The 13,279-nt window shown below is 43.8% G+C and overlaps 1 protein-coding gene across 9 annotated transcripts in view; it reads right to left on the bottom strand.

Annotated features, from left to right (window-relative positions):
* Nucleotides 1-13,279, bottom strand: part of dync2h1 (dynein cytoplasmic 2 heavy chain 1) — a 509,574-nt gene that overhangs the window by 411,311 nt on the left and 84,984 nt on the right. For all 9 annotated transcript variants that reach the window (XR_011342189.1, XM_069891176.1, XM_069891173.1 and 6 more), the window contains 3 exons: nt 12,318-12,432; nt 7,758-7,928; nt 120-502 (listed from right to left, as the gene is read on the bottom strand). Coding sequence is in view for 8 of the 9 variants with exons in the window: in XM_069891176.1 (XP_069747277.1) it covers nt 120-502; nt 7,758-7,928; nt 12,318-12,432 (669 nt within the window). In the remaining variant the exon portion in view is untranslated. The remainder of the gene's footprint in view (nt 1-119; nt 503-7,757; nt 7,929-12,317; nt 12,433-13,279) is intronic.

Here is a 13,279-nt window from a genome sequence, read left to right as displayed (position 1 = left end):
TTTGTGATAGCACAAATATAGTGTTGGAAACATGAAGTCTAACCTAATAAGCGTTATCATTATTTTATTAATTGTAGTATTAAAGTTAATAGTATGTTAAAATCATATGTAAAACTTACCTGAAATCATCATCAACTCTCTTAAAACGACCCTGTTCTCTCGGAAGAGCTCCACGGCCAAATATTGGCTCCAGATAGACCCATTTCCTTTGAATATGATTTAAATTGTGCAGATATTCATCAAGATCTGCCAATCTGCTTTCCCAAATTGACACTTTATCTTCAAATCCTTTATAGTAAGGGGAGTCCTTCAGAGACTGGAGTAGGCACTGGTTATCGCCAACCTGGTTGCCAATGTCCTTCCAATCTTTAATCAGCTTGATCATTGTTTTTTGGTTGTCCCAGTAATCTGTCATCAAAAAGACAGATGAAGCCCCCCACAAATCAAGCTCCCGCAGTGCTTCTCTAATGGACACTTCCCCTTGTGCTCGACTGTTAAGTTCCTGTTCAAACACATCAAATGTTTAGAAATACATAAGCAAATATTTAAAAATAGTTTAAACTGAGGTGTGTGTGTGTATGTATGTGTGTATGATTGTGGGTGGGTGGGTGGGTGGGTGTGTGTGTAGCAGATTTTGGAAAGGTGAAAATATAACAGGGTTGTTTTCATGGGAAAATACATCTTCCTTTATATTGACGGATTGCAAATTAGTGCAAAAGGTTCAGATGAGGCAGAATTTGTGAGGTACGCCCATGAAGGATTCTCAATACAGGATGTGGACAAGCAAATCAAGAGAGGCCATCCTGGATCTAATACTGGTTAACAAAGCTGGTCAGTGACAAATTTCTTGGTGGGTGAACTTTTCAGACACACTGATAACTGCCTGACTTTTTACATAGCTATGGACAAGAATAGGAGTAGATGAAATTGGAAAGTATTTGATTGGCGAATGGTTAATTGCAATGGTATTCGGCAAGATCTTGGAAGACTAAATTAGGAATGGATATTCTGATGCACAGGATGTTTAGAGACCACTTGCAGGGGGTCCTGGAGAGGTTTGTTTAACCAAGAATAGGAAAAGATAATAAGGAAAAAGATCCATGGCTGACAGGTGAGATGGAACTGTTAATCAAGAGGAAGTAGGAAGCATGATTAAGGTTCAGGAAGCAAAAGTCAGGATGGGCTATAGAGAATTATATAGTAGCTAAGAAGGATCTTAATAAAGGACTTAGTCGAGCCTGAAAGGGGCACAAAAAGGCCTTGGCAAATAGGATTAAATAAAGCCCTAAAGGTGTTCTAATACGTTCATGAAGAATGTCAAGAATGAGAGTAGGACTAATTAGAGATAAAGAGTGCAGCATGTGCCTGAAAGCAGAGGAGGTAGTGGAAGTCCCAAATGAATATTTTGCTTCAGTGTTCAATAGGGAGAGAACCCTTGGTGAATGTGAGGTCAGTTAGTATAGGCTAATATGTTGGAGCATGTAGAGGTTAAAAAAGTGCCGAATCTTCTTAAAAATATTCAGAGATAAGTGCCTGGCACCAGACGGGATATTCCCCAAGTTATTACAGGAACTGAGGGGAAAGATTGGAGCATTGGCAATGATCTTTGTATCCTTTATGGCCACAGGAGAAGTTTCAGAGGATTTGAGAATTGAAAATGAGGTCCCCTTGATTAAGAAAGGTAAGGAGGAAAATCACAGGAATTACAGACCAGCAAGTTTTGCAGTGGTAGGCAAACTAATAGGAGTGGATTCTTCTGAGTAGGATTTACAAGTATTTAGAAAACCATGGTCTTCTCAGAGATTTAATGAAGACAAGGCAGCAGATGTGGTGCATCTGGATTTTAGTAAGGTGTTTGACAAGGACCCCCATGGTAGGCTCATTCAGAAATTCATGAGGCTTGGACTGCTTGAATTTAGAATTGGCTGACCTGCTGAAAGCATAGGGTAGAAGCAGATGGAAAGCATTCTGCCTGGAGGTCAATGACTAGTGAAGTTCCACAGGGATCTGTTATGATTTTTATAAATGACTTAGATGAGGAAGTGGAGTGGTGGGTCAGTGGGTTTGCAAATGACACAAAGGTTACAGGTGCTGTTGATTATGTAGAAGATTATCAAAATTACAACAGGATATGGATAATATGTAGAGCTGGGCAGAGAAGTAGCAGATTGTGTTCAATCCAGATAAATGTGAAAATATGAAAGTGAAGTATATGGTTAATGGCAGGATTATTAACAGAATGGAGGAACAGATGGATCTTAGGGTCCAGCTTCATAGATCACTCAAGTTTGCTGCATAAGTTGATAGGGTGGTTAAAAAGGGATATGATGTGTTGGCCTTTATTCGTCGAGAGATTGAGTTCAAGAGGGATGAGGTAATGTTGCAGCTCTATTAAACTCTAGATAGAACACATTTAGTGTGTTGTATTCAGTTTTGGTTGCCTCATTACAGGAAATATGTGGAAGCTTTAGATAAGGTGCAGAGGAGATTTACCATGATATTGATTGGATTGGAGAACAGATCTTATGAAGCTAGGCTGACAAACCTAGGGCTTTTCTCTTTGGAGGGATGAAGGATGAGAAGTAACTTATTAGAAGTATATGAGCTGCAAAGGAAGAGACAGTCAGCATCCTTTTACCAAGGTGATAATAGCAAACATCATTGAACATCTGTTTCAGGTGAATGGAAGAAACTTTGGAATGATATCAGAGGTTACTTTTTCTTGACAAAGAGAGTGGAGGGTGCCTGTAAAACATCACTGGAGATGGTAGTAGAGGCTGACACAATTGGGACATTTAAAAGACACTTAGGTATATGGCTACAAGAAAACTTTAGGCTTATGGGCCTTGACAGAGGGAAGGGTAAGGTTGATTGTAGGTTGGCACATCATCATGAGCTGAATAGCCATACGATGCTGCACTGTTCTATGTTTAAACTCGGCTGCTTTTATTAGAGTGTGCGAGGTTGAGAGGAGATCTTATTGAGATCTATAAAATTATGAGGGGCAGAGATGAGGTGAATAGTCAAAGTCTGTTTCCCTTAGGAGAATCTAAGATGAAAGACCATAACAATAAGTTGAAGGAGTGGGATTTTCAAAGTATGTGAGGGAACAGTTCTTCACTCAGAGGTGGTAGGTATATAGAAAGAGCTGCCAGACAAAGTGGTAGAGGCAGGTATTTTATTTTCCTTTGAGAAACACTTGCATAATGACATGGATGAGAGGGGCTTGGAGGGATATGGTCATAACGCAGGCAATTGAGGCAAAAGCAGGAAGCCACATAGTTAAGCATGGACAAGCTGGGGCTGTGGGGATGTTTCCATGCAGTATAACTCCATTCAGATCCAAGATAATTAATCAATCAGCATCTCCAGCATTTTCTGCTCTGATTTCAGATTTCCAGCATCTGCAGATATTTTGATATTTGTTTTACGACAGATTAAATGATTGGGAAAGAGAATAACAAAATATGATTTATTGGTGTGAATGAAAAAGGAAGATGGATTGAATGATTGGCACATACTGAACAATACAACAGCCAAGAAACCATATGAAGAGAAAGAAATAAGCCACTCCAAACAAGGAACAGATATGTTCTGACAAGACCACATTTATTTCCCTTATCAATAGTTCGACTCTTTCAAATATTTTTTCTAAGATTTATTTTGGTTCTGAATTTAATGGATACTTTGTAAAATGCAGTTTGTCAGTGACAGCTGTGGAACCCTACAGATTCAATGGAAATATCAAAAGAGCTCAGGAGTTAGTAATGTTTATTTTTCAATCAACCTTTGTAAAAGGAAATATGGAAAATATTATCAACGTGATATTTGTGGAAGCATGCTGAACAAATTGCTGTAGCATCTCATACACCGTGACAATGATTATACTTCTTTGGCTATACAGTATATTAGAAGAATGTGAAGGGCACCACATGAATATGTCTTTCTTCTCTCGTGGCTATAGGACAGAAATGGATACTGGTACGCCAGTTTTGTTGCATGCAATACCGACATGGTCAAACTAATTTAGAAGTTAAAAACTCATACCCAGTCTTAGTGGGTGCTGATCTTACTACTCATCTCCCAAATCCTAAATAACTAAAATAATCATGATTCACTGAAACAATGGAAAATAAAATCTGTTGAGGCATGGAATTCCAAAATTAAATGATAGGTGCCACACAGGCCCTTATATGAATTTTTAAATGTTTTAAATTACTTTATAGCATATTCACAGGCAATGGGAGAAAGTGAAGTCTTCTTTCAATCAAGTTGCTTTGGGAGACAAAACCAAAATTCGCAATTCATCCAACTCTGTGGATAAGATTCAAGCATCAATTTTCAATGATCCTTGGGACTCTTACTTGTTGCATACACTAGTTGTACAATACTGCAAATGGGTCCAAAAATAAGACCATATCAAAATATTTATTTTGTGATTTTCTTTTCTGTGAAGCTGAAGTGAAATTGTGAGAGTACGACAAATAATATGAAGCTACTAAACAGAAAGTAAACTTAATGGAGGGAACAATCACAAGCTCAAAACAATGAAAACAAAGAAGAAAATGTATTCTTAAGGAAGACTAATTGAAGGTGTCAAAACAACTTCACTAATCTCAGCCTTTTATGGAATAACTGCAGGCAATCATATACAAGCATGAAGATTGCATGATAATTCAGCAAAATTAGACATTGTTATTAGTATTTCTGTTAACTTTGCTGATAGAAAAGATAAAAAAAATACATTAGTAGTTCTTGGATGAAAAGCACTACCAAATATGATGCCTTTTCCCTATGGACCTGCGCTCCTCCCACCACCATTTTATTTAGTTGCATGACTGCTTTTAGCTTATACCTTGATGAAGGGCTCAGGCCCAAAAACATTGGTTATATACTGTATCTTCATCATTGGTAGATAAAGAATGCTGTGTGACTTGCTGAGTTTCTCCAGCATTTTTGTGTAAAACTCTCAAATACTATATGCTTTTAAAAGTATGCATTGCAGTTCAGTGAACAACTGATCTTCTTTGGATTAGTTGTCTTTCAAAGTACATACGATGTACATACGAGTAAATCCAAAATGTAGAGAAGAGTATTTGGTTCAAGCTCTATTCAACTTCATAAAACCAAACTGGTCTCTCTTTGGTGAATGTGCACTGTGTAACCATTTTACAAATGCTCTATATTTTTAAAATTTTCAGTGTAAGCTGTACAGTATTTTCACTCATTATAAAATGCACATGCATATAATATGCACATACATATAAAGCAGAAAATCATAAATTGAGTAAATATATTTTTGAATAGCATGCACGTGGGTATAGTATTCTACATTCTGACTTAAGAGAGCAATTTGCATTTACTTGGGACAAGAGACAAAACAGATTCCATAGTCCCATGTAGTAAATCACAAAATTCTGTAGCCTTGTGGTTGAAGTAAAAATACAAAATGCTGGAGAAGGCTCAGCAGGTCAAACAGCATCTTTTATGTAGCAAAACCGACATTTCAGACTTGAGCCCTTCATCAAAGTATGAGAAAATGCTGCAAGCGTCCAAGCAAAAGGGTAGGAGGGAGAAGGGAGGTGGCAAGGTAGGAGATTATAGGTGGAAAAAGAAAGCAGGGGACAGCAAAAATGAGGAGGGGGTGTGGTATGGCTGAGTGGGTGAAAGAACTGGAAGGACAGGAAAGGGAGAAGGGAAAGAAAAGATAAGCAGGTTCAATGGAAAGCAGTAAAGTTAATGTTCATCCCATGGGGCTGGAGGCTGCCCAACTGGAAAATAAGGTGTGGTTCCTCCAATCTGTGGTGGTCAGGGTGGGACAGTATACAAAGCCATGAACAAACATGTGAACACGTGCGTATTGTTGGCCACTGGGAGGTCAGTGTGGATGCAAAGAGAGCGAAGGTGCTGAGCAAAGCGATCTGCCAATCTGTAACCAGTCTCTCAGATGTAGAGAATGCCACAAAGGGTGCACCAAATGCAGTAGATAAGTCCTCTGAATGAACAAGTGAAGTGTTGTTTCATATAAAAGGCCGGTTTTGGGGCCCCAGATTGTGGTGAGGGAGGAGGTGTAGGCGCAAATGTTGCACCTTCTGCTGGCACGGGGAAGATGCCAGGGTTCAATGGGTGGGGAGGGATGAGTGCATGAGGGAATCGCGGTCTTTGCAGAAGGTCGAGAGGGGAGGAGAGGGAAAAATGTATCTGGTGGTGGGATCCTCTAGTAAATGCTGGAAATTCTGGCGGATGATATGTTGGATGCAGAAGCTGGTGGTAGGTGAGGATGAGGGGGATTCTATGTTTGTTGTGTCTGGGGGCAGAGGGGGCCAGGGCAGATGAGAAAGAAATGGAAGAGATGCGGGTGAGGGCTGAGTTGATAGTGGCGGAGGGGAAGCCACATTTGCGGAAGAAGGCAGACATTTCAGAAGCTGTGTACTGGAAAACCTCATCTTGGGAAAAAATGCAGCAGAGACGGAGGAATTTAGAGAAGAGATGGAATCCTTGTGAGGGCAGGGTGAGAGGAAGTGTAGTCCAGGTAGCTGTGGGAGTTGGAGGGTTTGTAGTATATATCAGTGGAAAGCTTGTCTGCCAAGATGGAGACAGAGAGATCCATGAAGGGGAGAATATTACTGGAGATGGAAGAGGTGAGTTTGAGATTAGAGTGTAAGTTTGATGCAAAGTGGATGAAGCTGACAAGCTCATCATGGGTATATGAGGCAGCCCCAATGTAGTCATCTCTAAACCAGTGAAAGAGTTGGGGGGGTCTGCCTAGGTAGGTTTACAGCATGGATTGCTACATTAAGCCTACAAATAGGCAGGCATAGCTGGGACCCATGTGGCTACTCCTTTGATTTGGAGGAAGTGTGATGAGTTGAAGGAGAAGGTAGTTACAATGAGTCCATAGTCCCACTATCTGCCCCAGTTAATCTCTCACAATTTACACCCATTAAACTTCCCCCAGAGAAGTCAATCGCCCATTATATAGATGATCTCCTCCTTCAAAACACTAACAAGCTTTGGAGAGGAATCAATTAAAAAGATCGCAGACAGGCTTCAGAGTTAAGCAGGATTTTAATTCTGTCATGATTTAAAAACCCTTTCTTTAAAAGAAACCTTATCTTGTTAAAAATAGTGCGCAATTGAGAAATTTATGGTTTGATATGATGTAATGAGGATGATTAAACTGATGCCATAGGGCAGAATCATCTGAGGCAACCTGTCAGACGGCTGCCCCTGCCCTGACTCAGGAGCCGGCCTTTGCTCCGTGGCATCTCTCCCCACTGCGGACCTTTCAGGTTGCAGAACACCGCATTCAGCACTGCCACCTGAACGTCCCTTCGCAGACACCCGCAGCCAGCCCTGGAGCTGCATTCTCCTGGCGATTCCACCTGAAAGTGGATATTGGTAAAGTGTAGTGACCTAGCCAGAGAATCCTGTTTCTCAGAATACCATGGCACTCAGGCCAAAGAGAGATTCCCAAGATCAAAATTATGAATTTTTGCCATTTTGTATGTACACAATTTCCACGCCTGCTACGAATTGTGTGTGTTCTTTCATTGCTGCTATTACATTCCCACGATCGCTATAAATTATGGTGCAACTTTCCCAAACCTGCTATAAATTGTGCACATTCTTTCCACATAAAAGTAATCTTGGATAGAACGGACACACATATAACGCGCGGGGGGTGGTGGTGCTTGGTTTGTAAAAAAAAAAACATATACGTGCATTATATGCGTAAAAATATGATAAATCAATACCTTTAATTCTGAAGATTTTGCCACCAAGACATCTACCACTTTCAGTAAATCCCCAAATTGCAATTTTTCTAATGTGGTGCCTCTGGGCATGCCTATCAGGTGAAATAGATCCAGCCAGTGATCCTGGGAAAGATGTTCCCCACGGACATACTTTAGAACTGGTACAACAGTCTGTGAAGAGAGAAAACATTATTTCTAAACAGAGCTATGCAGAGCTTGACGGAGTGTCCTTGTTTTATCAAGAATATAAAGATAAGGATAAAGATTCCATTATTGGAACGTAATACTACATTTAGAATGTAACATGCATGAAATTCTTTAAATTTGTCGACTGTAAAGAAGATAGAGAGTCGCCACTTTGTCCTGTGCCCCTCACATAAATGAAGCCCCAATGAGGAATGAACTCGTGACCCTGGTTTACAACACCAGTGCTCTAACCATTTGAGCTATTGGAGCCTATGAACCTACAGCAAAAATCTTTAATTAATTAGTGTTTATCGAAGATGATGAAATTCTAATCATACTTGTGAAGAGCAACCAAATTTAATTTATATTTCAAAAGCTTTCTGTTTTTTTTCGCTTAAAATGATGATGATGTGGCAGCTCACCACAAGGCAGGCGAGCCAGTTCCGCTTGTAAGCCACGCGGTGAGGCAGCCGGCCAAAATGGCGCCGTCAGGGGTTTCCCTTCCTTCCAGCTCGGGGCTCAGAAACCCGCGCTTGGGGACCACATGACGCCCAGATGATGTCAGCGCCCTACAGCACAGTTCTCAGCCAGGTCCAGGTTGGGAGTACAAGTGCAGCCCAGCAGCCTGCAATAAACTAGTCTGCTCACTGAGCTCAACCCGTCTGGTTGCGTGTGCTATTGCAGGAGCAGTGTAGCTGCCGCTACAATTGACGACCCGACTGGATCAAACGTCTTTGAACCCATCATGAGCAAGCTTGGGATCAGCGCTATAACTGTCAAACTGCCTGAATTCTGGGTTCAGGAGCCGGAGACCTGGTTCATCCACGCTGAGGCCCAGTTTCACCTCCGCCAGATTTCAACCAACACAACCAAATTCTACCATGTGGTTGCTGCTCTGGACCAGACCACTGCCAGACACGTACTACACCTTGTTCAGTACCCACCCACTGAGGACAAGTACGAGACCATCAAGCAAGTGCTTCCAGATCAGCCAACAGAATTTCGCGTGGAGGTTCACCCTCTTGTCCCTCCCGACTGCCATCCTGGGTGCAGACTTCCTCCTCACACACGGGCTTCTGGTGGACATTCGAAGTAAGCGCCTGGTGGACGCCCATACCTTCCAGGCCATTCGCCTCGACACCTCCCGCTCAGAGCAACCGCAGATGGTCACGATCAGCATGCCCAGAGACGAGTTCCAGCAGATCCTGGACGAGTTCCTGACACTCCTCAAGCCACAGTTCTCCGCTGCCTCGCTGCGCCATGGGGTGTTCCACCACATCCCCACCCAGGACCCGCCAGTTCATGCCGGCTCCCGCCTGACAAGTTCCAAGTGGCGAAGGAGGAGTTTTCGCATCTGTTGGAGCTGGGGATCATTCGGTAGTCCGACAGCCCGTGGGCCTCGCCGCTCTACCTGGTCTTGAAACCCTCCGGTGGCTGGCATCCCTGCGGAGACTATCGACGGCTCAACAAGACAACCATTCCTGACCGTCTCCCCATCCCTCTCATCCAGGACTTTACGGCCAACCTCTACAGCGTGAGGGTCTTCTCCAAGGTTGACCTGGTGTGCAGATATCACCCTGAGGATATACCCAAGATGGCCATCATCACCCCCTTTGGCCTGTTCGAATTCCTGCTCATGCCGTTCGGGCTCAAGAATGCTACTCAGACCTTCCAGCGCCTCATGGACTTGGTGGGCATGGATTTGGATTTCGTCGGCTGGCCAACTTCAACCTTACCATCAACCCAGCCAAGTGCCAGTTCAGGAAAGAGTCCATGCAGTTCCTGGGCCATAACATCATGGCCGAAGGAGCCACGCCCGCCACTGTGAAGGTTGCCACCATCAGGGAGTTCCCACGCCCGAACAACTTCAAGGGGCTGCAGGTGTTTGCGGGTATGGTCAACTTTTACAACCGCTTCATCCCGGGAGCTGCACGCATCATGCAGCCGCTGTTCGCCCTCATCACAGCCAAGCACAAGACGTTCGCTTGGAACCCAGAAGCCTGTACCGCATTCGAGGCCACCAAGGACACCCTCGCGAAGGCCGCCATGCTCGCCCACCCACATACCGAGCTGCATATGGCACTCTCTGTCAATGCCTCTGCCATAGCTGTCGGTGCCATCCTGGAGCAGCAGGTGAATGGGCTTTGGAAGCCGCTGGCATTCTTCAGCTGCCTGCTCCACCCGCCAGAACGCAAGTATAATGCCTTCAACCGCGAGTTACTGGGAGTGTACCTGGCGGTGCAGCATTTCCACTATTTTTTGGAGGGGAGGACTTTTACCATCTTCACCGACCACTAACCCCTAACCCAGATGCTTGCAATGGGAAAGGATCCCTGGTCGGCCCACCAGCAGCGTCACCTCTCTGTCACGTCGGAGTTTACCACCAACATTCGGCACAAGGCGGGGAAGGACAATGTGGTTGCTGATGCACTCTCGCGACTGGCCATCTGCGCACTGACGCCCGGCCTCGACTAGTTCACCCGGGACCAGGAAGCTGATGAGGAAATGAAGGCCTTCAAGACCGCCATCACCAACCTGCGGTTCCGAGACCACCCGACTCAAAGTGGCGAAGGCACCATCCTGTGCGATATCTCCTTGGATACCCCACGGCCAGTGGTTCTGCAGCAGTGGCGCAGGAAGGTCTTTGATCACATCCACGACCTTTTACATCTGTCCATCAGGTCCATGGTCCGGATGGTGGCAAAACGGTATGTATGGCATGGGCTGTGGAAGCAGATCGCGGGCTGGGCCAGAACATGTACCCATTGCCAGATGTCCAAGGTGCACAGGCACACCAGGGCGTCCATACAGGGGTTCGAGCACATCCAGGAACTGTTCAGCCTCATTCATGTGGACATCGTTGGGCCCTTACCCATTTCTCGGGGCAACCATTACCTGTTTATGGTGGGGGACTGCACCACTCGCTGGTCCAAGGTGATCCCAATGCCAGACACCTCCACCGATTCCTGCTCCCGAGCTCTGTTGCATAGTTGGGTCGCCCGGTTCGGCATCCCAGCTCACCTCACCAGCGATCGGAGCGCCCAGTTCACATCTGCGCTCTGGGGACAGCTCGCCAACAGGTTGGGGATACAGCTACACCGCACCACAGCCTCAGCCTACCATCCGCAGGCCAATGGACTTGTCGACCTTAAGTTGGCACTCATAGCCCGCCTCACCAGTCCCAACTAGATGGACGAACTGCCTTGGGTGCTCCTGGACATCCGCTCCACTCCCAAGGAAGATCTGCAGGTGTCAGCAGCTGAGCTGATCTATGGTGCGCCGCTGGCACTACCTGGTGAGTTAGTCAACATACCTCACAATCCCCAGCGGTCGCCACATGAACTACTTCCTCATCTCAGGCCACACTTGGATTCATTCAAACCCCCACCCCACCGCCACCCAGGCATGGCACCCGCCCGACTCACATTCCTGGCAAGATGCTTTCCACAGAGATCGCTTTTATTTGACGAGACCCGACCGTGGCACCTCTGCAGCGACCGCACGAGGGGCCGTACAGGGTTATACAGCGTTCCGGCTCCACGTTCACGCTGGACTTGGGAGGCAGGCATGAACTGTTTACCATGGACAGGCTGAAGCCATCGCACTTCGATCCCACCAAGCCTGTGGTCGTTGCCCAGCCCAAGAGGCAAATCCGTCCGGCAAAAAATGACATTGACACCAGTTCTGGGGGGGGACTGTGTGGCAGCTCACCACAAGGCAGGTGAATCGGCCCCGCTTGTAAGCCATGCAGCGGGGCAGCCGGCCAAAATGGTGCCGCTGGGGGTTTTTCCCTTCCTTCCAGCTCGGGGCTCAGAAACCCGCGCTTGGAGACCACGTGATGCTCAGATGACGTCAGCGCCCTCCAGCGCAGTTCTCAGCCAGGTCCGGGTTGGGAGTATAAGTGCAGCCCAGCAGCCTGCAATAAACTAGTCGGCTCACTGAGCTCAACTCGTCTGGTTGCGTGTGTTATTGGAGGAGCAGTGTAGCCGCCACTACAATGAATCCTTTTCTCGGGTAAACAGAAATTCCAATGCTAAAAATCAGCATGTGCAATTAAGATCTTGCAAATAGCTAGATTCAGAAAGAAGCTCAGTTCCAATAATATACTTCATACATTATATTATAATCTGTTATGGCAACACAATATTTTCCTTCCTAAACCATTCTTCTTCCAAAATTGCCAAGTTACGGACCCATACACATATATAAAACATTAAAATGGCCTCACTTTTTTTTTTAAATCATTAAGTCCACAGCTAATAATGATTATAAGTATACAAATGATCCCATCTAACCCATTTAAAACCCCCTAGGGTACAAGGTCAGAATCTAAGATTTCCTCTTTTATCTGGATAGCAAGATCATTATTTGTACCTTATATTTATCAATGTCCTTCTGCAGCTTTACAGTCACTGTTGTGTGCTCATTTCTCTTTCTCAACTTGTCATGCCACATCAATATAAATTCCTCAAAAATATAAGATTTGCTCCTGTAAAGATTCACAAACAATGAGTTAAACTGAAGAAATCAAACAAACATTGGCTTCTTATTTAAACAACTAAGATTTTAAGAAGGAAAATCACATTTCATTAAGATGTTTATCCTTTAGTACTCCTTTGAGTACTGGAATCCATTTTTAAGTTATCTATGACAGCTAACACTATTACTTCTGCACAATTACTGACAAAGTGAATAAGACTTTTTTAATATTTTATTTAATACTCCATACATGCAGTAACTACAATTCTAGTATACAGATATCAAAAAAAAAATTGATTTCCTTTTTTGCTTATTTAATTCTTGAAAACATTTTTGAGGCATTCCATTGGTAACGTCTGAAAAATATATTGTATCCTTGGAAATACATTCATCTTCATACAATTCCTCCTTCCAACTAAAGTTATAGGTATATTTAACCATTTTTTTTTTTAAAAACCTTCCTCAATTTTTTTTAAGATAAATAATTCAATTTATATAAATTCTTCAAATTGTTATCCGTACATATATCGAAATATTTAATGCCTTCCTTTGGCCATTTAAACTAAGTACCTCTCTGACACTGGGTACAATCACCTACTGTCAAAGGCATAATTTTACTTTTATCCCAATTGATTTCATAACCCAAAAGTTTCCCATATTCTTCCAGTTGGGCATACAATCTACGTAAAGATGATTCAGGTTCTGTCAAATATATTAAATCATCATCTGCAAATAAACTGATTTTATATTCCTCTTAACCTACCCTAAAGCCCTTAATTTTAAATCCGAGGGAATCATCTGGCCAAGCGGTTCTATAGCTAAAACAAATAAAGCTGGTGACAAGGAACATCCTTGTC

Source organism: Narcine bancroftii, chromosome 7 (genome assembly GCF_036971445.1).
Source record: "Narcine bancroftii isolate sNarBan1 chromosome 7, sNarBan1.hap1, whole genome shotgun sequence".
Lineage (NCBI taxonomy): Eukaryota > Metazoa > Chordata > Chondrichthyes > Torpediniformes > Narcinidae > Narcine > Narcine bancroftii.
The sequence above is the reverse complement of the archived record's forward strand: the minus strand, read 5'-3'. Positions and strand labels throughout refer to the sequence as shown.